This window comes from Ananas comosus, linkage group 21 (assembly GCF_001540865.1).
Source record: "Ananas comosus cultivar F153 linkage group 21, ASM154086v1, whole genome shotgun sequence".
NCBI classification, from domain to species: Eukaryota; Viridiplantae; Streptophyta; class Magnoliopsida; order Poales; family Bromeliaceae; genus Ananas; species Ananas comosus.
The window spans coordinates 7,933,815-7,957,965 of NC_033641.1; the positions used below are offsets into that span (position 1 = coordinate 7,933,815).

At 35.5% G+C, this 24,151-nt stretch overlaps 1 protein-coding gene and 1 long non-coding RNA gene across 3 annotated transcripts; one reads left to right on the forward strand and one right to left on the reverse strand.

Annotated features, from left to right (window-relative positions):
- LOC109726599 lies at nt 1,516–3,773 on the forward strand. The gene is made up of 3 exons (XR_002220569.1): nt 1,516–1,568; nt 1,790–2,076; nt 3,543–3,773. It is a non-coding gene; the product is annotated as an uncharacterized LOC109726599 (long non-coding RNA).
- LOC109726806 (protein phosphatase inhibitor 2-like) lies at nt 11,348–16,943 on the reverse strand. Of its 2 annotated transcripts, none has more exons than XM_020256595.1 (5): nt 16,767–16,943; nt 15,718–15,782; nt 13,914–14,026; nt 13,646–13,813; nt 11,348–11,781 (listed from the first exon to the last, which is right to left on the reverse strand). In XM_020256595.1, the coding sequence occupies exons 2-5, from the start codon at nt 15,720–15,722 to the stop codon at nt 11,555–11,557; spliced, it is 513 nt and encodes a 170-aa protein (XP_020112184.1). In that variant the 5' UTR covers nt 15,723–15,782; nt 16,767–16,943; the 3' UTR covers nt 11,348–11,554. The 2 variants fall into 2 exon arrangements, with proteins under 2 accessions (XP_020112184.1, XP_020112185.1); XM_020256596.1 differs by lacking the exon at nt 16,767–16,943 and adding an exon at nt 16,605–16,712.

Consider the following 24,151-nt stretch of genomic DNA (forward strand, 5'->3'; position numbering starts at 1 on the left):
CTGCATCGTTCCGTCGCGAGTGCTCTAATTTCGCACTGACCCTTAACTTTAACGCGAGATGGCCCACTTCGGCACATCTTAAGTTTTAGTTCGTTTACGAGCATAGTCTCCAACATCACGTGGCCTTCTACTAGCTCAAGGTCTCACCAAGAGCACTTCATCTTCTGATACCATATGCTACGGTCAACATCGAACTATTTCCGCAACGAGCTAGCACGAGCGCTTCGTTCGTGAATTCGAGTCAAACCCCTCGATAAGGCTATCCGCCAAATTGCTCTCTTCGGTCTCCACAGGTGGACCAAAGGCCACCAATCCTATGTAGGCCTACCGCCTAAACCTGTCTCAACACGCAGCGTCTCTCGTTAGCAAATGCAGACCCAATCATCATCGGGCGAAATTCTCACTTGGGAATTCGCACACACTCCAACCAGGAGCAACTAAGATCCCAAACCACGGCAAGCCCTCGGGTTGGGTCACAACCATACTCGGTGTACCATCGGTCACACAATCTATCACGTGGCATTCCACGCTCCCGGGTCTAAGCTCGGACTACCGTCCTGACCAGAACTCTGCACTACCCGTAGGTACCGGGTCACTGTCACTCACAGCTGACTGCGTCTGCGCAATGGGCCCAGGCTCCACAGTCCACAAATGGTCTAGGCACGGGTCGTCCCCAAGCACTACCCGCCGTCGTCGTCCTACACAACATGCTCTACCGAGTCACACGTATCACTACCGGCTACTATACACCTAATGCGAGTCACCAATCCCACGAGTGATCCTGTAACATACCGAACTTCTAAAATCATGAAGTCACGGTGTACATTTAAATAGTTCCGGTGAGGTTGCGGTGGAATGTAACATACGGGATTTTAAATACAAAAGTAAAAATAAATAAAAATAGTATGAGATACTATTTTATTGGATTTAGAGAAGTGAAATATAGGTTGGGAATGACCTATGCTGAAATCAGAGAGAAAACAGAAAATTTAGAATTTTCTGTGAGAAACGGGGCAGATAAATTAGCAGAGAATGCACAGTGTCAGAAAATTATGAAAATTGGCGGAGATGTCAGAAATATTTTTATGAGGCTAGATTTAAAGTTTCATATCATTTTGACACCCGTAGAGAGAGAAATAAAATCCGAAAGCTATCTGATAAAGATTGTAGTTCGGTTCAGTTTTTAGTGACTAAACGGGGTCGAAACTGAAAACTTAAGATATATTCTTGCTCAGTACGTTAAACTGAGCCTGCCTGTCAAATTTGAGCGAAAATGGACATCCGGAAGGGCTCCAACGAAATTTATCAGATTTCAAGTTGCCCGTAGTGAATAGTGTATAGTTGAGGGGCAAAATGGTAAAAAGGGTTTTAAACCCCTTTTCTTCTTCTTCCTCCCAGCCGTGCTCACCCACGACACACACCCACACACGTATGGAAGGGAGAGAGAGAAACTCTCCTTTCTCTCTCTAAATCTCTCCCAAAATGGATGGATTTGGTGGAGATTGAAGCTTGGAGGTGAATCGCCTTCATCTTCTTCATCTTCTCCACCTTGAGGGCAAGCTTGAGAGGTAAGCTTTTGCTACCCTTTAATGGTAGATCCTTAATGGTTGGTTTAAATACCTTAGAAATGGATTTAGAGGAATCCTAGCATGCTATCTAGATGAATGATGCTTGATTCATGAAGGAATTTGGTGGATTTTTATCTAGTTGTAAATCTAGGGTTCAAAATACTATTTTGGTAAATATGAGGGTTTGATCTCATTTGACCCTTCGTAAACCTAATTGATAGGTAAACGAACGCGTTGGCGAAGACGGTTCGGCGATTCGTCAAGCCGGTACGAAGTTATTAAAGGAATGGACGTTTAGGCTTTGTTTTCGCCTGGAGGGCCGAGGCGACATCGTAAAATCCTGGAAACGGATTTGAAGCACCGTAATAGCAAAACGAAGACCCTTTTTGCCCGAGGCTGCGAAGCGATGCGCGGTTGGTGCGTAATTGCAAGTTCCGACGGAACCGGGCACCGGATGCTGGGGGAGGCCGATTGTAAGTGTCGACAAGCAATCGGAATGCACTAACAGGTGGGTTGTGCTTACCGAAGCGACTAGGTCGCCTTTATGTCTAAGCGAATTAAGAATCCTTGTTGATGCATATAAATGTAAATGATGCATGTAGCTAATGCTAAGTGATGTAATGTAGAAATGCTAACTAGAATGTATAATGAGCGAGTTAAATAATGCATGTAAATGTAAATGTAAATGCTAACTAGAAATGCATAATGAGCAAGTTACATAATGCTAGATAATGTATGTAATAGTATGATGCAAATGCTAAGTAGATGCATATAAATGATATGTGAGATTATAAACGCATGATTAGCATTGTGAGATTATAAATACATGCTTAGCATTGCGAGATTATATATGCATATGAACTTGGTTGATAACTCTAGCTTGATTAGAGAGATAATGTTGGAAAATAGAATTTGTATAACTATAATACTCGCTATGGACAATTAGCATGTGAACTAGACCGAGTGGTATCTAACCTAGTGCTAATAAACATAGGTCGGACATAGTGATGTTGAACCTAGTGTTAGTGAACATAGGTTGAACTAGTAAACCTAGAGTTTATAACCTAGGTTGTGATATAGTAAACCTAGAGTGGCTTGAACCTAGGTTGTTGTGTATAATGGTAGCAACCACTAGATTGTATTAGGTCGACAGCATAGGGTTGGTTATGGACCCTCGACCTGTGTAAGTGGATTCCGGAATCCCAGGATCTTTGATGACCTTGGTATCAAGGCTAGGGCGTGTGCGACGACTTCGCCGCCGAGGTCGATACCAAGGATGGATTGGGGGTGAATGCGCAGAGATTACCGCCCGGGGCTTGAACCATTGTCGTGGCGTGTGCAACGATTTCGCCGCTCGATGGTTAAGCCAGTTTGTGGATTATGCCGCCAGATCGACTCGAGCCATTGTTGGGTGAGGTGCGATTCGTTCGCCGCCAGATGGCCAAGTCAAGGGACTTGAACCAGTGTTCGGCGTGTGCGACGACTTCGGCGCCAGCTGGTTAAGTCACATAGTGCAGCCAGTGCGCGGACTATCAGCGGATGATTGACTCGAGGCCGAGTCGGGTGGTTAGCTTGATTAGGTTAATAGAAACCTTATAAGCTAGTGATAAAGGTAAGAGCTAAGGTAATAGAGACCTTAGAGGCAATGTGAACTTGAGTTGTGAACTAAGGTAGTAGAACCTTAGATGCTAAATGACATGAGCTAAAGTTAGTAGAGTTGAGTGTAGAATCAATAGATCTACTGAATGGTTGCATAATTGCATAGAACTGCCTGATATACATATTGCATATTGCGAGGCATGTTATCTGTTAGTTGCATAATAAACTGATGATTTATATATCTATAGATGTTTTTGGACTAACATGATTGCAGTACCTCCTTGGACCTTTTGGTCGAGCTTTTTCCTTGGGTGGCCGTACCCACTGGGAACCATGGAGTTGGTTCTCACCCCACGTTGTTTTGGGGTGTTACAGGTTCGTACGTGAGCGGCGCGGCGGCGCGAGGAAAGGGCATAGCTCCGTAGATAGCGCCCTACCCCAGAGACCAGAGCTAGCAGTACCCCGTCGACATAGCTTAGGGGTTAAGGAAATAAAAAGAACACAATGGAACATAATGTATCAAATTTGTAATAAGTAAAGGTTGTAATAACTTAGTTTGCATTTGGATAAAAAGAATAGTAAATGTGATGTAAAATGTATGCAATGTGAATGTTGTAATAATATAGGATGTGTTTATGTTGTTTGATACCTTCCATTATGCAATCTTGATTGATATCAGTTCTTGATTGGAACCTTCGTATTGTATTGATTGCGTTGCCTTGAACGTACAGGGGAGACTCTGTCTGCAGTACAGGGGAAACCCTGTCCGTTCGGCACTGGCGACGCCACGACCTCGGCCAAATGGGCTGGTGGTCGCAGGTTGTGACAGATCTATGGCACGCTTCGCACCTAGCGATGCTCAAGTGCTACTGCCAATACACTCTCTCGGCTGAACCCACATCCGTATTCTACGGATATCTACACTCGAGCGCTCTACGCCTCTACAGCGTTTCACACGGAGTCCAGCATTAGGCGATCTTGCCTATGCACACCGACTGCACGAGCACAACCGCCTACCTCACCTTGAGGTACTACTAGGCCCACGTGCTCAAACGTGGCCACTAATCGACCGTTCTCTCAACAGTGATGCTACTTTCACTGTTCGACCTACCGGAATGACATCCGAAATTTTCGGACCACTCGGGTGTTCTCATAAGCGTCATGGCTCAACTCTCACAATTTACTATTCATAATTGCTCTGAGAGTCGTTTCGCCACTTCTATCTCTACCGCGAGTCTCACTTCTCGCCATAGATTACTTCTAGCACTTCGCTAGTGCAATCTGGCTCTATACCTGTACTGGCAGGTACTACGCTCTCACATAATACAAAACTCTATTTCTAGAGCAATCAAATCTATCTCTAGAAATCCACCATGAGAGAGAGCTTAGAAGTTTACCTCTCCGAGAAGCTCCAACCGAAGAGAAGATAAAGAAGATGAGGAAGACCTCCTTCTCCTTCTCTTTCTTTCCTTTCTTTTCTTCTTCCTCTTCTTGTCTTCTAGAGAGAGAAAGAGAGATATGAGAGGGTGTGTGGGTGAGAAATGAGAGAAAAGAGCTCTCATACCCCTAACATAGCCCCACATGTTGCATAAGTGCAAACAAGCCCCTCAACTTTTATTCTTTTACACTGCCCTGACTGGGCCATTTTCGGGTTCGGGGACCGGTCTCTCCGACGAGGGACCGGTCTCCAAGGGCTTCTCCCCGCGGTCAGCAGAGCTCACGCTCGACGCAACCGGTCTCCCCCGATGGGACCGGTCTCTTGGGGACCGGTCTCTCCCCGCAGGGACCGGTTCCCGAGAGCTGTGCACCGGGAACTTAGCCGATTTTCTCTCGTCTTGCTGCCTGTGCGTTCGGGGACTGGTCTCTCCCCACAGGATCCGGTCTCCGAGAACAGAAAACCTGCAGTTTGCAAATTTTCATTTCCAAGGCTCTCGAAGATCCCCAGTAATGCACTTTTGCATTATTTGACGCCTTCGGCCTTTCCAAAGCGTACCAACCTCGCTCTTTGGTCAATTTGACCAAGGTTTAATACTTGGTTACCGAAATTTCGGAATATTACATACCCACTCGACAACTAGTCGATCCCGGACGAAGTCCAACTCTCGGCTCTCGAGAATTCACTTCGTTACAACCATGCTATACCTGTACACCCCTGGTGTTAAATCGGTAACACATGTTTCAGAATTTCGATTTTGCACCGTTTCGACTCCAATTCGCGTCGAGCAATACTAAAACTATTCTAACTCTTTTAGAAATTAATTCTAACCCTTCCAACATTGTTGGAATGTTAATTGGACTTTGTCAAACTACTTCTCTCGATGCACTTTGGTCAATTTGACCCAAAAGTGATCTAACACGACGAGAATTCCATTAATTTCTCAAAGATCATGAGAGACGCCAAAACTCGCGAAGTTCCCAATCTCCGCTCGCCTCAATTTGCCCAGGGACACCACTTGGCCCATCCCGCGCCGATCTAAACGAAGATCGCCTACGCGGCTAGCGCTTCCTAAAATGCGATAACTCTATTAATCCTCGACCTTCTAAGTCGGACACGAGACACTTAATACCGACTCAAATCGGGCGAAAGTCACGCAAGGGCGTCTACTCTCATCACTCGGCTTCATGTTGTGTGCACCCAACATGAACACCCTCTGTCGAGAATAAACCTCACCCTGAGTCTACCTCTAACATCCGTTTTAGAGGTTTATGATACAACCCAATCAATTAACCTTTCGCCAAAAGTCACAAGTCCTCGTCTCTCACGAGTCTTAATCTCCTACGATTTACTATCCTAGGGTCTCCTAGGTCCAACTAAACTATTTTTTATTATTCTTTTTATGTTTCCTTTATGCTCTGATACCATCTTATCTGTCACGCCCCACGACCGCCCGCCTATTTGGCCGGGTCGCGGCGCCGCAACAGACCGCCGAACGGACAGGGTTTTCTCTGTACCGCGGATAGAGTCTCCCCTGTACATTCAAAGCGTTGCAATCAATACAATGTACAAAGTTCCAACCAGGAACACATTTCAATCAAAGATTGCATAATGGAAGATATCAAACAACATAACACATTCTATGTTATTACATGCATTCACATTCATATATTTTTACATCACAATTCTCACAGTACATTTACACTAGCTTTCACTTAACTTCCAAATACAATCCGATTTAACATGATTATTACAACTTGATTCTTTTCATTCTTTACATCCCTAAGTAACCGACTCGGGGTACCGCTATCTCTGGTCTCGGTGGTAGGGCGCTAACTATGAGGCTACGCCCTCGCCTCGCGCCGCCGCGCAGCTCACGCGTGAACCTGTAACACCCCAAAACCACGTGGGGTGAGAACCAACTCCATGGTTCCCAGTGGGTGCGGCCACCCAAGGGAAAAGCTCGACTAATAGGTCCAAGGGAGGCAACTGCAAGTTAGTTCAATAAACAGATAAATATATATCTTTATTATGCAACTAATAAAATCATGCCTTGCCTCACGAATGTAATAATGCCATGCTATATGCGAATCATGCAACTATACAAGTAGAATAAAGGATTTTACTTTCTATCATGCTATTCATAACTTTTCCATAATTTTATACATCCTGTCACTTTACAATCATTGGTTACTTGCTCCTAAGGTTTTCCTCTACCCTAGCCAAACTAACCACCCGACTCGGTCTCGAGTCAATCAACTGCGGAATACCGCACCAATACCAGGCTCGAGGTAATGGACGTCTCACATACACCTCAGTCCCAAATCCACTCGACAGGGATACTCAATCTATAGCTCATAACGCTTAATGTACATTCACTTGGCTTTTACCCAATTGCATCGAGATTCACCCAGTTCCCCTCGAACTCACAACCCAAAATCCCGTCAAAGCAGGGGGCCTCGAACCACCCCTAGGGACCGTCCTTCGGGGCCACTATCCCCGTGGTGACCTACTCCGGAGCGCACCGCTTGAGGGGGAGCTACCTCCCTCAAGCCAAGACTTATCGTGAGTATAGATCTAATCCTCATCTTGAGGATTCATAGCCACTTGTCACAATGCCATTGTCATGATAGGTTTTCTACCTATTTATTCATGCCGCTCTCTAGGCCATTCTTGTCTCAATGCCACTCTTGGTTAAACTATGTTTAACAACTATGTTCTCTATGCCAAACAATGTCTCTATTGTCAATGTCACATTTGTTTACTATATCCAAGTCCAACTCTCACATTCACACAATTATAGGGTCCTAATATACATGTCCATTATGGTTCTACCATTTTCTATGTTCAACTACGTTAGAACATGTCATTGAAAGCAATCAAGGTTCACATGTACTTAGCCCTATCATGCATGAATGATACGTAATATATATACTCAAATGCCACAAATGTTTGCTAGGTTCATGACACTAGGTTTACACTATGCTTGTTCAACATATGTTCAATACACTAGGTTTAATGCCACTTGATGTCCAACCTATGCTTTTTGACACTAGGTTCATATCATCCATGTTCAATCTATGTCCATGACTCTAGGTTTAGTGCCACTCGATCTAATGTATATAGATTGTCCATATGGACATTTTCATTCCTTAACATTAACTACATGCTTGCATTTATTATTTCTATATCATACTTATCATACCATTACTTAGTATTATCCACATGGATGCTCTACAACATATCATTATGCATTCCTTTAAGCATATTCTTATAATGTTAACATTCATACGCCCTTTATCTTATGCATTCAAAGCATTAATCACATGCATTTATCTAGCATTCTATAATATGTTAACATACTTCTTTTCACATTCTTACATTATGTCAATATGCATTCCTTTAGCATTTTACATTATATGTCAACATGCATCAATATGAAATCTCATTTCTCTTAGACATACAGGCGACCTAGTCGCTTCGGTAAGCACAACCCACCTCATTTCGCATTCCGACTGCTTGTCGACACTTGCAATCGGCCTCCCGCAGTACCTGGCACCCGGTTTGACCCGATCTATCGCGCGACCACCCGAACGGCCTCCAATCCACGATCCGAAAATTAAAGGTCTTCGGTTATGTGTCACGATACTTCAAATCCATTTTCATGAATTTACGATATTGCCTCGACCCTCCAGGCGGAAACGAAGCCTAAACGTCCATTTCTTTAATAACTTCGCAACGGCTCGACGAATCGCCGAACCGACTTCGCCAACGCGTTCGTTTACCTAGCAATTAGGTTTCCAGAGGGTCAAATGAGATCAAACCCTCATATTTACAAAACTAGCATTTTTTAGCCCTAGATTACAACTAGATAAAAATCCACCATTAGAGCCTTGGTTTCAAGCATCAAACCTCTAATTAGCATGCTAGAATATCTCTAAACCCATTCTTAGAGTTTAAAAATCAAACTAGAGAGAAATGCCATTGAAGGGTTTGAAGCTTACCTTCAAAGCTTGCTCTCTAATGGCCAATGATGAAGATGAAGAAGACTTTCCTCTAAGCTTCCTTCTCCACCAAAGCCTTCAATTTTGGGAGAGATCTAGAGAGAGAAAAGGAGTTTTCTCTCTTTCCCTTTCCTTGTGTGTGTGTGTCGTGTGCGTGTGTGGTGTGCAGCCGAAGGAGAAGAAGAAGCAACAGCTTCTTCATAATACCCCTCAAACACTATTCACTCCAGGCAGCTTGAAATCTGATAACTTTCGTCGGAACTCTCTGAATGTCCGTTTGAGCTCAAACTTGACAGTCATATTCGGTTTTATGTATTGAGCAAGAATATATTTTAAGTTTTCAGTTTCGACCCCATTTGGTCACAAAAAATTGTGCCGAACTGTAATCTTTATCAGATAACTCTCGGATTTTATTTCTCACTCTACGGGTGTCAGAAAAATATGAAACTTTAAATCTAGCCTCATAAAAATATTTCTGACTTATTCTCCGATTTTCATAATTTTCTGAGACTGTGTATTTTCTGCTAATCTATCTGTTCCGTTTCCAACAGAAAATTCTAGATCTTCTATTTTCATTCCGACTTCAGCACAAGTCACTTCTGACTTATATTTTACTTCTATAAATCCAATAAAAATAGTTTCTCATACTATTTTTATTTACTTTTATTTTTATACCAAAATCTGGTATGTTATAATTTTAAACTTGAATTAAATTTTTAGAATTCACAATTAAAGCTAATAATGTAGAACTGAATTTACAATTCAAATTCAAGTAGAAAATTGAAAATTTAAAATGTAAGTTAGAAATCAAAATTAACACCAAACACCACCGACTTCCCTATGAACTCAACTTTTACGTAAACTTTTCACTCTTGATTACCATTTAACATAAAATTGAGTATCAATTTCAACTTGCAGGATACGATTTTATTTTCTTTCCAGTGAGATCCAAAAAATTTGGAAGGAGTTTTAATCGGCTGTAAAATTTTGCCAAAATGTTAGACTTTTTTTTAGAAATTGTTGTCAACATTTTAGTTGGCAATGTAAATTACATATATAAATTCAAATTTGAGTTCACAAATTAATATTTAAATTGAAATTCACATTTGAGTACATAATAGAAAATCAATATGCATACTTAAATTTAAGTTTTAATTTTAAATAACTTAAGATTTGAGTTAATCTAGAAAATTGGTTTAACTTAAATTCAAGGTGATATTGGGTCTGGTAACTTTCGTAACTATGAAGCAGAAACATTCAAAATTTGAATTCAGAAATATATATTTTGGCATGTTTACTGAAATTGAAAAGGCTAAATATAGGGCGTGTTTGGTTCGAAGTCGGAGTCAGAATCGCAATCGGAATCAAAATAAGCTGGAATCGGAATCGGAATGACTCATTACCTAATTCCGTTTGGTTCATCACCTGAATCGGAATCGGAATAAATCATTTCCATTGTTGGTGTTTAGTTCAGGTGGATATAAAAAACGTAATCAAATTAATATAAGAATATTATCTTTATAATATATTAATTTAAATTCCAATTAAAAATTAAATATTAAAAATTTACATCAAAATTTTTAAATAATGTCAAAATTTTAAATCTATTTTTTTTAAAATAAATTAATCTTTGAAGTTCAGTGGATAATTCAAAATATGAAACTAAATTTTTATTTATTTAAATTCAAACTTAAAATTACAATTTAAATTTTAATTTGAATCCATAAATTTAATTTAAGTTTGAAATAAAATTTGAATAAACTTCATATAAATTAAAATTTAATTTAAATTCAAATTCATAAGTTAGATTCAAAATACTTGATTAAATTTTAATTTTTAATTTAAGTTCAAATTAAAATTTAAAATTATATATTTAATTTTTAAATTTTAACTTATATTTTAATTTAAAAAGTTGAAAAAATAAATTTAATCCGAATAAATATTCATTCCGTCCGGATTCAACTTTCAATCCGGCCTCCTAGACCGGATTGAAAAAGGGGGCGATTGGGACATTCTCATTCCACTCGGAAATCGAAATCGGAATGGAACTCCCGCGTACCAAACACCCACAAACGGATTCAGCCATTCCAATTCCGATTCCATGGTGAAAAAGAAGCGAACCAAACACGCCCATAAAGTAGATTTGTTTGAATCTTGAATTAAGATAGTTTAGGTAAGTAAACAATGATCGGAAATTTCAATGATTTGAAATGGGGTTGAACCGGCCGGTTCGACACTGTAACCTAGTCTATAAAACAATTTGATTTAACTCTTTAAATCGGATAAGCCAAAAAATTATTTTGAATCGTCCAAACCGACAGTTTAACCATTGAATTTGTGAACCGGTCCGATTTTAATCTGGCCGTATTTCACCACAAGAGGAATAAGTACCAGGTTGTATCAAAATAAGATGATTAAGTTAACTAACATCTTGACATGCCAATGTATCTTGAGAAGTATGAGGAATAGCATTGATTAAACACCAAAAATAAAAAATTCGAGAATACGAGAATATTTTTTTGGCATTTGAAACAGCTTCTCTACTCCAACAAACAACAGCAAAGCATTTGACGATACAGAAGTTGACAACTTCAAATGCGGCGTGGAGCTGAAATGAACTTCTGAGTCCCAAAAATGAAAACTCCAATTTCAAGCTTCAACAATTTGGAGAGTATTCTAATGAAATGGTTTCAAACAACTTCAAAAGAGACAATTAAAAGCCAATACTGCAAAGTTACACGAATCACAAAACATGACGAGTTGAAATTAAACAAAATGAAATGTGCACAACGACTATGATAATCAGAAAATCTAGTTTTTGACATCAGAAGGATGTAAAAAGAAGAAAAACAGATTATCACAATTCCTCCAGTTCTAGTACTGTTTCTTGTTAAATAGACAACAGCAAGGGTAAAGAAGTTACATCAAACATGAACCAAATGCAAGTATCATTTATTACTTCCATCGCGTTGTGCTTTGTCAGCGATTTCTTTAGGCTCGGTCGAAAAAGTTGACCTCGATATCTCTTTACTGCTTCGCAGGACATTGTCGTCTTCATCAGCTTCATCATCCACTAGGGATCCTGATCTTAATAGTTCCTTCACCTTCCGGAATTCATCATAATGGGCTCTACGGTGTTCCTTGAAACTTAGTCTAGTTTTATCAGTCTCAGAATCTGAAAAGACCGAAAGTAGGAAGCAAATTAGGTTACAGAAGAGTAGAGAATTTTACACTACTATAAAAACACCTCTTTAGCAAAGAGCACAAACAGGTGAAAAATACCGGACCAATCTTTTAAGCAGTGAATACCCAATTGAGTACTTATCAAGTTTATATAAGATGTATCTCGACATTGCACTTTATATTCCTTCAAAAATTATATGTTAAATAAACTGCTGAAATATGCATGCATGCCACACAAACTATTGGCTTTTTTATATGCTTGCCCTCTTGTTAGCTTTCTGCACATGGCCGTCAGAAAGTAGTCATTTGAAGGACACACTCCACAAGAGAAGGTTTAATATGCAAAGTATTTAATAAAATCTCCAGTTCATAATTGTTAGCTAGGGTATCGGTAGATTTTCATCATAGTAAATCATGGTTAAGCAAATTACTAAAGAAAAAATGGGATCATGTGGCACGCATAAATCCCAAGATTTTGAGAGGTCACAAATGAAGATAGCAACTTCATAGAGTATTTGTACAAATTGCAAAACATGCGAGTGAGAGAATTCACAGTAGTACTTCCTAAATTTCTATGAAACCGCACAAGTTGAGATAATGATGGGCAAATCAGCATCTCCAGCTTGACATAGAGTTGACTATCTAATTTCTGTTTCAGGAAGGAGGTATACCAAACAAAGAGATGGCCATCAGAAAATGAAAGTTGTTTGTTGTTTCGTAGTCCTAGAGTGGGTAGACTATCAACTAAAAACAGAAAGATTTAAAGAAATTTAAATGGATGTAACACTCGGCAAGAAGCCTGTACTCTCTTTGCTCAGCTATTTTTCAGTAACAAGAAATCTATCCAGTGTTTTACTTTTATATATAAGAGGTAAGAGATCTCTCCTTTTATGCTCCTTGTTGCTGACTTACTAGAGAAATTGTTCATTGACTGACTAGTATAAGAACTCAAAGACCACATTTTCAGGAACGGGCTAATTTCTTTCTTCCCAATATAGAAAACATTTTAAGTCCGTGTTAGTCATATATAAATGTCAAAACCTGCCCGTGTTTGACATCATATTATAGCATCATGAAAAACCGGTCTTTAAATTATCCAACTTAGGTCTTTTCTTCTGTCTGCTCCAACAAACAGCAAGACAAAAGCACCTCCTACGAGTCTAGCCTGAATACCACTTTATCAACATTGGGTCTATCTGGTCTAGTTTTAGTTAAGCCTGCATTTTTCTGATTTACACAAATACTCGTTTCACTTCAGTTGTGTGTTTTTAGTGTTAGACTTACAAGGGAGCTGATTAAAATAGATAATGATGCTCACTTGCTTTTAGGGTGCCACTGAGGCTCAAATCTATAAAAGTTATATGATCAAATATCTTTTTATCAGGAGTAGATATGATTTGAGCAAGATTTAATATGCTTCTATCCACTTAATAGGATCCGTACAGATCTGACATGATCATACCAACATTTAAGATAATCACATCTGAAAAACAATCTAATATAACCTTGTTAAGTCTATTTGATTCCTCATTTAAGAGATTACAAGAATTCAGGTAGGGATGAAATGAAAAAAGATCTGGCGGTCAACTAAAGGATCAGCAAAAGGCAAATACAACAAATTTGTTAGTTAGCTTTTTTCTCCTTAGCTGTCAACTCTATGTGTGCACACGCACAAACACATGCGCGCACACACAAGAAGGTGTATATTACATGAGAAGCATATAAAAAGATGCACTCCAAAGAATAGCAACTAAGCAGTAAGCAAAACAAAAAAATATAAACAGCAGAACCAATTGATATAGTTTAAAAGGAAAAACAAGCATATAACTAAACTAGTCAAGCAAAAGCAAACAAACCATCTTCTTGTTCCATGTGATCAGCTTCATCTTCGGAGGATGTCCAGCCACCGTTTGTGGGGGGCCCTCTGCTTGAAGAAGCTAAATCATTCAGAGCAGTTTGAATAGCTTCTGCTTGAACAGATTCATCCAGGCACTCATCAAAAGCACATCTTGGCGACAGAGATCCTACAATAATAGGTAATCAGCAAAGAGATGAACTAGGAATAGCCCTCTGCTTCAGTAAGAATACAAGAAGGAACGAATAACTTTAGTAGCAGTAAAATACCATCATCATCAACCATATGGTGATAAGGTGTCTTAGGCTCGGTAATTTTTTGCCTCACTGGCTTATTTGCTTCAATGTCATTCAAGTTTTCTTCATTCCATCTAACACGGCCACTGATAGAGGAAAAATGCGAAAGATCAGGGGTCTGAAACTAGCCAAATTTGGTACATTAGCTAATTCTATTATGTATAGAATCTAGATAACCAGAAATTGCAGACTTTGGTTCCTAAAGTTTTCATGTATGCAGTTTAGTCTCCAATTATTCTCATATATTGCAATTTCATCCCTGACTATCAAAGAATCTGAGTTTTATTTAAAATGACCATTTTACCCTCGATCCTGTAAAATGAGTTCCTTGTTTCAGTAGTTCAAACAGAAATAACAAGGTCATATTATAAAGAAACAGACAAGTGTTCTCAGATTCTTTTCTTTTTTCTTTTTTTTAGCTGCTAGGAATGGAGTTCCAGTACATGACGAAGTTTAGGGATCGAACTGTAAATGAAAATTTCAGGAAAAAAGCCGTAATATCGGGTTTGTTCCATACATTCTGCCCTTATTTAATTCCAGTTGAAGTGATAGCTTTTTTAAAGCCCACAAAATTAGCTATAGTCCTGGCAAAATTCTGTAAATCGCAGATCATAATTATATTATGTACATCTGATTCATAAGTAGGGTCAGACACAAAATATAGATATCAATGCTATCCCTTGGCAAGAAGATGACAGGGCAAATTGTTTTGACATACTTCATGAGCTACTTATTCTTTTGCAACTGCAAGTATGATTGTTTGCTCCGTAAAAGAAATTCAAACAAATATCAACTATGACTATTCAGATATATACCAAAAGAATCTCAAACAGCTGAATGTGTAAACATTCTTGGTTCCTTTCTGGTGAAAAATGATGCTTAACCTACATAATTCTACAATTATTATGATGTCTATTGCGTGTTCAATGTGAGTGAAAAACTTGAGTAGATATTCAGGTAAATGATAAAACAGAGACAGTTTATTCTCACTTATTATAAACATATCCACTGTACTGAAGTTGCTTGTCAACACTTTCTAAGTTTTCTGGAATCAAAACCCAAAATCATTCTTAGGCCCAAGGCAACACAAGACTTAGGAACCATTAGAGAAGACTTGAATATACGACTATACATTAGGTAACAATCAACGAAAAACTTCATTTCAGGGGAAGAAAAACTACAGGCAATATTAATGGAGTAAACAATGTCATTTTTCTCCACTTTCCTTAAAGGTTTCATAGCAGAGTCTTCATGGAATCTCGATATGATCTATATCTACATGTGGATCCCCGAAACAAGTTATCCTTAAGGGTTGTTCTTCATCTTAAAAAACAATATTTCTATTCTATAGCACACAATCGAATGTTTATGGTCAAGTATCTGGCAGTCCAGCCTATGTTCATTGAATACTTCACAACTTATTACACTGAACAGAAGAATTAAAATGTTGATAAAGCCAATGAAGTTGTCTCATAACCATCAGAAGCATCAAAAGTTGCATCATAAACAAGCATATAACCTTTACAATGAGGAGTTCCTCCGTTGAACAGTAATTAATGAAACCAATAGTAACTAGATGGCACAAAGCTTCGTCCACAATCATCCAAAATAATTGGCTAATTAATTTTGAGAAAAGGGTCAATTTATATAGGACCAGATCCTACATAAAAATATAGAGTTCTAAAGGAAAAATAAAGTAAGAAAAGGGAAAACTTCGCGCTGAGGATATAGTAAAGTAATGCACAATAAGAGTCGAGAAGGTAGAATTGATACTAACCTCATTTCTCTCAAATCTTTAGATCTCCTTGTTAACCAGAAAGTAACACTATTAGATCAATCCACCTTGCAATAATTTGTTAAGTTAATATCATACTTGATCAGGATTACAGGTTTGTACAACTACACTAAATACTAGAAACATATAGCTTTACAAACGGGCTTTCCAAAAATCTTTAGATAATGAAAGGAATGATAAATATTTATAATCACCACAAATTCCGCAAACTGCATAACAACAAAAGAAATGTATAAAACTGAAAAACCGAAAACACTGTGAGGAGTTTCTCAAGATAATTTTCCAATATCAGATGCTACTATCTACTAAAAGTGAAACTAATCTAGCACAGTAGTAGATACAACGAAAAGGATAAATGGGCATAAAGTACATAAAATTACTGATAATTCGCTTGCTTGATTCTTCAGTAATCTTAGAAGAGGAATCAAGTTGCCTAATTTTTCATGCTTCTTACAACAAGAATCTCCAACAAAGTTCACAAGTTTCTGCAGCTAGTCACTCTTAGCAAAAGTTTATGTAAAGGCTCTTCGGCTAGCTCAGTCCAAAATTGCCATAAATTTGTTCAAATCTCACAAATTAGCATCAAAATTCAGCAATAAAGTGCCGCAACAAGGAAAAATATATGTCAGAGTGCATTAATTACAATTGAACGCCGATCGGCCACAGATATAGACCTGGAGCATTGATCGAACAGTATAAAACAGGAGCTAAACAGTAGATTAATTTAGTCCTACGATAGGCATGAAATTGTTCAAAAAAAAAAAATCACACCAACCAAGATCTAAATTGCAAAATATTCATAAAAAGCGCATCAACTACGATCGAGCACCAACAGAACACGGATCGAAGAGCACAACATGTATGAGTACCTAACCCTAGAACACAAATCGCATCCCATTATCGGAATCAAATGAGTAAACTACATCAGATCAGATTAGGGCAAGAAATGAAAACCGGGAGAAGATCATAACGCAAACTAAAATATATATATAAGTAAATAGATCAAAAGTAGAGAGATTTGAGGGGCTTACTCGAAATGGGAATTGGAGAGGGAGAGATCGAGAGATCGAGGGAGATGGAGATGGAGATGGTTAATGGTGGTGGTGATGAGAGAGAGGGATCTTCTGCGGTGAGGCCGGTCCCATGGAGAGTTTAAAGTAAGGGAGAAATAAGGTAGAAAAAAAATTTTTTAAAAAAATATCTTGTCATATGCGCGATCCTCTAGGCCTCTTTTGGGTAAAATACTTAATAAAAGGAAAAAAAAACAAAAAAAAAAACTTAATAATAAAAAAAAGGGGTCCAATTACTTATATACCTCCGGACAGTGTTTGGTTCGGAAACAAAGGGAGGAATAAATCCTTATTCCCCTCTTTGCTTCCAAACGTTGTGTTTGGTATCTGAGAACAGTAGTACTTGAGTTTTTGGAATAAGCTGCTATAAGACTGAAACTGTTATTCCATCATTTTTTCTGAAACAAGTTTATTTTCAGGTGGGAACAAGATTAATTAGAATCTAAATTTAATGTTAATTTAATATTAAATTATTAATTAATCTAATTTATATATTTTATTTAAATTATTATTTATTGCTTAAATAATGCAATACTTAATTAATTTATTATTTATAATTTAATGTATTTATCCATAAACTAATATTTATATTGATCAACTATTAATATTTCTATTAATCTAATTAATTTTTTTACTAGTTATCTAGTTAAAATAATTTACTAACTAATTAAAAAATTAAATTATTTTTTATATTTAATTAATTAATTAATATATTTTTATTATCTTATGCATTCTTCCTAGCTAATAAATTTATTAATTTATTAAAAAAATTTTAAATAATATTTTGATATTAATTAATTAGATAAAATAATTTTAATTTAAAATTATAACTCTTATTCTTCTTGTTCTAATCTAATCATTCAAACACTATTTATCTTATTCTAAGAACAACACAATTTTTATCTAAACGTAAAATTAGTCTATTTTCTGTTTATACCTAAAGTTGTACATATTCCTGAAAGAAACAGTTCTTATTTATACCTGAATCAAACGCAGCCCTAAAATACACTTTTAACATTCCAATTTTAAATGACTTAACGGGCACTAATAGTGGAGTATTTTTGAATAATGAAACAAATATACGAGAGGTATATTTGAAACAAAAAATAATAGAGGTATATAAGATATTTTAGAAGTTTTGAGGGGTATATAGGTAATTATTCTTATAAAAAAAAGTTTTTTTTACTTATTTATCCCTTATTACTATTTAAAATTTAAAAATTTATCCTAAAATTATCAAAATACCAATCTAAAATTCAATCCTATTAGTAAATCCTAAGGAAAAGGGAGATATTTGAAAAAAAAAATGGTTAAAATTAATAAGGATATTTTGATTCTCTAAGAAATAAATAAGATATTTTAAGTTTGAAAAGACATATTATTAGATATTATTCCTAAAAACCAAGACTTTTAAATATATGCCCAATAGTACTATTCAAAAATTTTCAATTTATCCCCCAATACCTAAAATATTCTTCTAAAATCCTATCTTCATATTTGAAGAAACTTTTCTTGAAACCAATAAAAATATTTTGATCATCCAGAAATAAATAAGATATTTTAAAATCTTGAAGGGCATATTAGATATTATTACCAAAAGACTTGCCCCTCATTATAAAGACCTCCTATCACTTTAGCACTTGTCTCAATTATTCTCCTGCATAAAAAAAAAAAATGTATCAATTATCCAGTTAAGCTTTGTTATTATTTCAGATAGGGCGAATTATTTAGGATAATTTATTGAATCAAGTATAAAGCTTTATAAAAATAAATTTACAGAAAAAATTATTTATAAGGCAGTAGAATCATATAAATTAAATAAATTTGCCAATAAACTATTAATTTTAAAAGTATTAACAAAATAGAAAATCTTCTTTATCTAATTTTTTTAGATATTTTTTGAGTTGCAAGTGGATATATGTGCGAACTCCTTTTATTAGTGAAATTTTATGGCCTAATTTGTTAATTTTTTTAAATTTTTTGGATCTACGTGTGGGAGTATCTGATGCAATTTGTGACAAAATATAGGGCGCTAATTGATGCAATTTTTAATGCAAAGGGTAATTAAGACTAGGGGTAAAATGTAAGGGGTATTTTATAATTTAGCCAAAAAAAAATTCCTGCACGTTACCCTGTGTCTTAAATACTGCTACATAAAAAAAATTAAAACAAAGCCAACCCTGCACTTTAATCTTGTATCAAATAGTTCCAATAATTTAAGAATTTTGTTAAGTTTGACGAAAGTGTTAACCATAATGATGTGACAAGATCATTTGATATTAAAAATGCTTTAATTTTTGTACATGAATATTTTTTTTCTGATTTCCTTTGGGTTTTGACGTTTGAAGATGTGCTTGAAGAAATTTAAATGGGCTTAAAAATGTACTATCTCAACATGTCGTTCAAATTAAAGCATGTCTAACACCAGGACCTATTTGAGATAGAACTAAAGTATAGAATTGATATTGTAAATTTTTATGCGGAGAGCATTTGAAACAGCAGATAACGTGTAAGGGGCTTGTATAATTAATTAAGAGAGAAAAAAAGGGAGATGCTACTGACACGTCCTAAAATTATGCGTAAATCATACTCCTCTTCATCCGTTATGACGATTTGTAGAGGTGACTTTGTCAAGTAACTTTTCACATATTATCTTCTCTATGGCTGCCGCATGGCAAGACTACTCACTTAGTGGCGTTGGCTGCTACATTAAGGGCATGTTTGTTTCAACGTAAGTAGACTTCAGGCACTAATATTTACTACCCGCTTTCTTAAGACCCGTGTTGGATCTAAAAAAGTAATAATTTTCACAGATGCCGCATAAATAGTTCAGACTCTTCACAGCTCTGTTTATTTGCCTCGCACCATCTTATCTAACTACAAAATACTATTCACATTACTTGAGAATGAGATGAATTCCACTCTATATTGTTGGCTATTTATTATTAGCTAAAATATGTCCAATTTTATGTCTCATGATAATAGACTCGGAAGACTAATAAATTGAGTTTGATGAACCCAATAAGTTAAGTAAGATTGCAATCCATAAATCGATCTAACAATGAGAAGCCCAATAATAATGTTCAGGTGACTTATGTTAGTGGAAGATTATAAGCATTATGGTTGAGCTCTTAAATATGATGAGTACGCCCTTCATATCAACATGTATTATTAGGTAATTCATTAGTACTTACCATCCACATATATACCTTTTATAAGCTGTCTTTATCTTTAGCTGATAATATACCTCTATACTATAAAAAAAAAATGAAAACAAAAAAAAGCACTATTTTCTCTCGTGCTCTTTCCTATGTGCCTATCTCATTGTGATGTGAAAAGACTATGAAAACGATAGATAAGAGAAATATTAATATCATAATCATAACTTGATGTTGCCATAGTGAAAAATATTTGGTTGTTTGGAGAAAACATACTGTCGCATAAAGGCCAGAACGTGAGTTGGAAAGTTGATTTTATCAGAACAAAATTCCAAAAGGATTGTAAAAAGCCCCTCAAAGATACAAGTATTTACAATGAAAATCTTTTTGTATGTATATATGTAGTACTTTAGCTTACAGTATTGTGGTATTTGGGATCAAGTGAAGTTGAAAATTTAAGCAACCAAGCATGATCTAAAATATTTGAGCAATCTAAATATAAAACTTTATGATTTTTTAAAATAATTTAGGTGCATCAAGAGGCTGCAAAATGAATGATTTTGATCTAAATAATTCAAAATATTTTCTACCAAAAATTTATTTTATTCAAACTTTTCTATACTATACAATGAGCAGGTAATCTATCTATTACTATATACTAAAGTAGAACCATTTATAAACCTTATGTGAGAAGCTGACACGTGGTTTTCTATATGCTTACCACGTGTCAAGCTCAAATATAGATTTCTACTTTAGGAAAAATAAAATTAATTTTTTTAAGGAAATAATATTTTTTACTATATAGAAAATCAATGTGTTAAGGATTAATGAGATATTTGAGAAATTCACGGATATTACGTTGCGAAAGAATTGGCGGGTGCGGATATTATGTTGAGATATTTAAGAAATTCTAAAAATCACCTATAATGAAGGGGATTTTATTTCAAAGTCACCTATAATTATAATTAGAGTATCAATACTAATAACTATTATTACTCTATATTTTTATTAATTAAGAAATAAAATTAATATATTATTATTAACTTTTATTATACCAATTAAATATAGTTGAGATATTTGAGAAATTCACGGATATTAAAGAATTGGCGGGTACGGATATTACACGTGAGAAGAAAAATATTTATCTTTATTTGGGAATAAATTATTACTTAATTAATTATTTGAAATGATTGGTTGAAAATTACTTGACATAAAAATATTAGTAAAAAAGGATAGAGACATTTTTGGAAAGAGGAAAAAATTCAAAACTCACGCTTTTATGAGTAGTATAGATATAGATATTGCATGTCAAGTNAAATTACTTGACATAAAAATATTAGTAAAAAAGGATAGAGACATTTTTGGAAAGAGGAAAAAATTCAAAACTCACGCTTTTATGAGTAGTATAGATATAGATATTGCATGTCACTTCCCTACTATCACTTCTTCTGTAATTTTCATTTCGTAATTTTTTTTTCCTACTGTCACTCTTATAATTTTTTTAGTTTTTAAATGTTGATACTTTAAAATAGAACATATTATTTTTATTTTATTATTTAAATACGAAGCAAGTATTAATTTTTTTTCTTGGATGTCTTATTGTTCTCAGGATATGGTACTTGGGTATGATTCTATACGTAACATCACTCCTCTTGGAGACAAATGGAATATCAAAGTCAGAGTGATTTGTCTGTATACTATACCTAAATTTTATCGTCCAGAGGTGGTGAATAGCCTAGAGTTAGTTCTTTCTGATCAAAATGTAAGATACGACTTTCATTTTCAAATTGAACATACGTTTGTTTTATTTTTACTAAAAGATACTACATAATTTGTTTATTTTCTATTTTAGGGAGTTAGGATACATGCAACGGTAAGAAAAGCTTTCTTAAACAAATTTAAAGGCCTTTTTACGGAAGGATAAGTTTATGAGATCAACCAGTTTGGAATGGGGCAGAGCAGCGGCTCCTACAAGACCACTATACATTCTTACAAAATTAATTTTCAGTATTCTACAGTTATACATGAGATGGAAGATGTTTTGACAATATCAAAGTATGAATTTATATTTACCCCTTTTGATGAAATACTTGCTAATGTCGCTGATGACAAATATTTAGTACGTAAGAGTTGTTACATGTATCAAATATTTAATTCTCGTAATCATTCATATAAAGTAAAGACAGGCCTCGCGTAAGAGCGCTTATCGGCGGCTTGCAACATCACATCTGGAACGACCGATCTATGAATTAAAATTCAATTTTTAATATGTGTACCTACTATATTGATTCTTACATTTTATTTTTCTAATTTATCAGATGTCATTGGAAAACTTTCTAGAATTAGTAGAATGGAAGAAAGCTGCAAGGACGGTAAAGAAATAAAAAAGATTACGATACTACTTTAGGATGACAAGTAAGTGCTCATAATTATAAATATATCTTTTGAATGTTTATATTTTTTTTTTTCGGTTAGCTGCTTATTATTATAAATAGGTGACTAGATTGACATGTATATCCAAAACAAATTATACTGTATTTATCAATCTAATAACTTTATAAAACGACATTCATGTCTACATCTTAAATAACGGTACTTTACGTTCTTTGAGTTTTCTTGTTAATATAAATATAAATATAAAAATTATCTATCTGATATAATATAAACAAAAAATAAGTAGGCACATATATGATATAAAATGAATTGTTTTATAAGTAGCATTTGTAGTATAATGGTACTTTTAATTTGTATTTTGGTCATTTAGTATTTTTTCTGTAAAACTTATAGCAACAAGAAGCTGGGTTGTACATTGTGGGGAAGGTTTGCTGAAGAACTTCATACTTATAAACAAGTAGGGAATAAAGGCTCTGTCATAATTATAATGCAATGGTGCAAGATAAAAAGACTTTGCAGGTATCTCATTTATTTAAACTTTGGATATTATTTATATTCTTACTAATTATACTAATTATTGTATATCTATGGGCAACATAGGTTCACGTAGTATATCAAACTCTCTTTATGCAACCAAGATGATGATCAACACTGATATATCAAAAATATTGAAGTTCAAAAATAAGTAAGTTAACAAATAACCTTATTATTTTTTTATATATATATATTGTTCACTTACATTAAAATATAAAATTTAGTATTGTAAGCGAAGAACTAAGTCAATCTATGGTGCTTAGTGAAATTTCAACTCAATCCACTATTTCTCTAACGGATGACTTTCTAAAAGTATCTCAAAAGAAAACTCTGGCTAAAATTCAAGAATGCCAACAGGTAAATAAGTGTAAATATCTTATCCATGTTTATCGTTTTAATACATTTTATTCCCTTATTCTTAATACTGAATATATATCATCTTTTTAGTCTTGTGTATGTGTCACTCTAGCAACTGTTTTAAGTGTTGAGACTGAGCGTGGCTGGTATTACAATTCTTGCAAAAAGTGTAGGAAAAAGGTGATTCATGATGGAACTGGATTCTATTGTGAATTTTGTGAGAGAATGGTAACTTGTGTTGGACTAAAGTGAGAATTTTTACTTCTGCACTTGACGTGTATGATTTAATGTGATGTTTTTCTAACAACAACTTACAATATGCATGTAGTTTCAAAGTCCAATTGAGGGTGATAGACGAGTCTGGGAGTGCTTCGTTGATTTTATTTGATTGTGAGGTTGTCCAGTTTCTGCAAAATACTGCCGCGTTCATTTCCTCCCGTCGTACAAACTCCCCGTCCATCCTTCGTAAGTATTCTTTAATAAATTCATTAAAAGTGCACTGATCTTGCCGTAATCCTTAACGAATTCTTTAATGTTATTTGTAATTTTTCATATCAATTTTAGTTATCATTTTGTTTTGCACATCAATATGTAAATGTAAATTATTTTGCACACCAATTCACAATTTTATTCTCTTATTTGTAAGAATGTATAGTGGTCTTGTAGGAGCCGCTGCTCTGCCCCACTCCAAACTGGTTGATCACATAAACTTTTCCTTCCATAAAAAGGCCTTTAAATTTAGGGATAATTGCCTATATACCCCTGATGGGTCTGGATATATCCGATCTACCCCTACTTTTTTTTTCTTTCTAAAATGCCCTTCATAGGTTCCACCGTTATTCTAAAATACCCTCGCTGTTATCCCCTGTTAGTTTAACTCGGGTTAAACATGGGTTATATGTA

Coding starts and splice junctions, on each gene's coding strand:
- LOC109726806 (XM_020256595.1), bottom strand. Junction 13,814..13,913: donor CCATATGGTTGATGATGATG/GTATTTTACTGC, acceptor CTATTATTGTAG/GATCTCTGTCGCCAAGATGT. Junction 11,782..13,645: donor TCACATGGAACAAGAAGATG/GTTTGTTTGCTT, acceptor CGGTCTTTTCAG/ATTCTGAGACTGATAAAACT.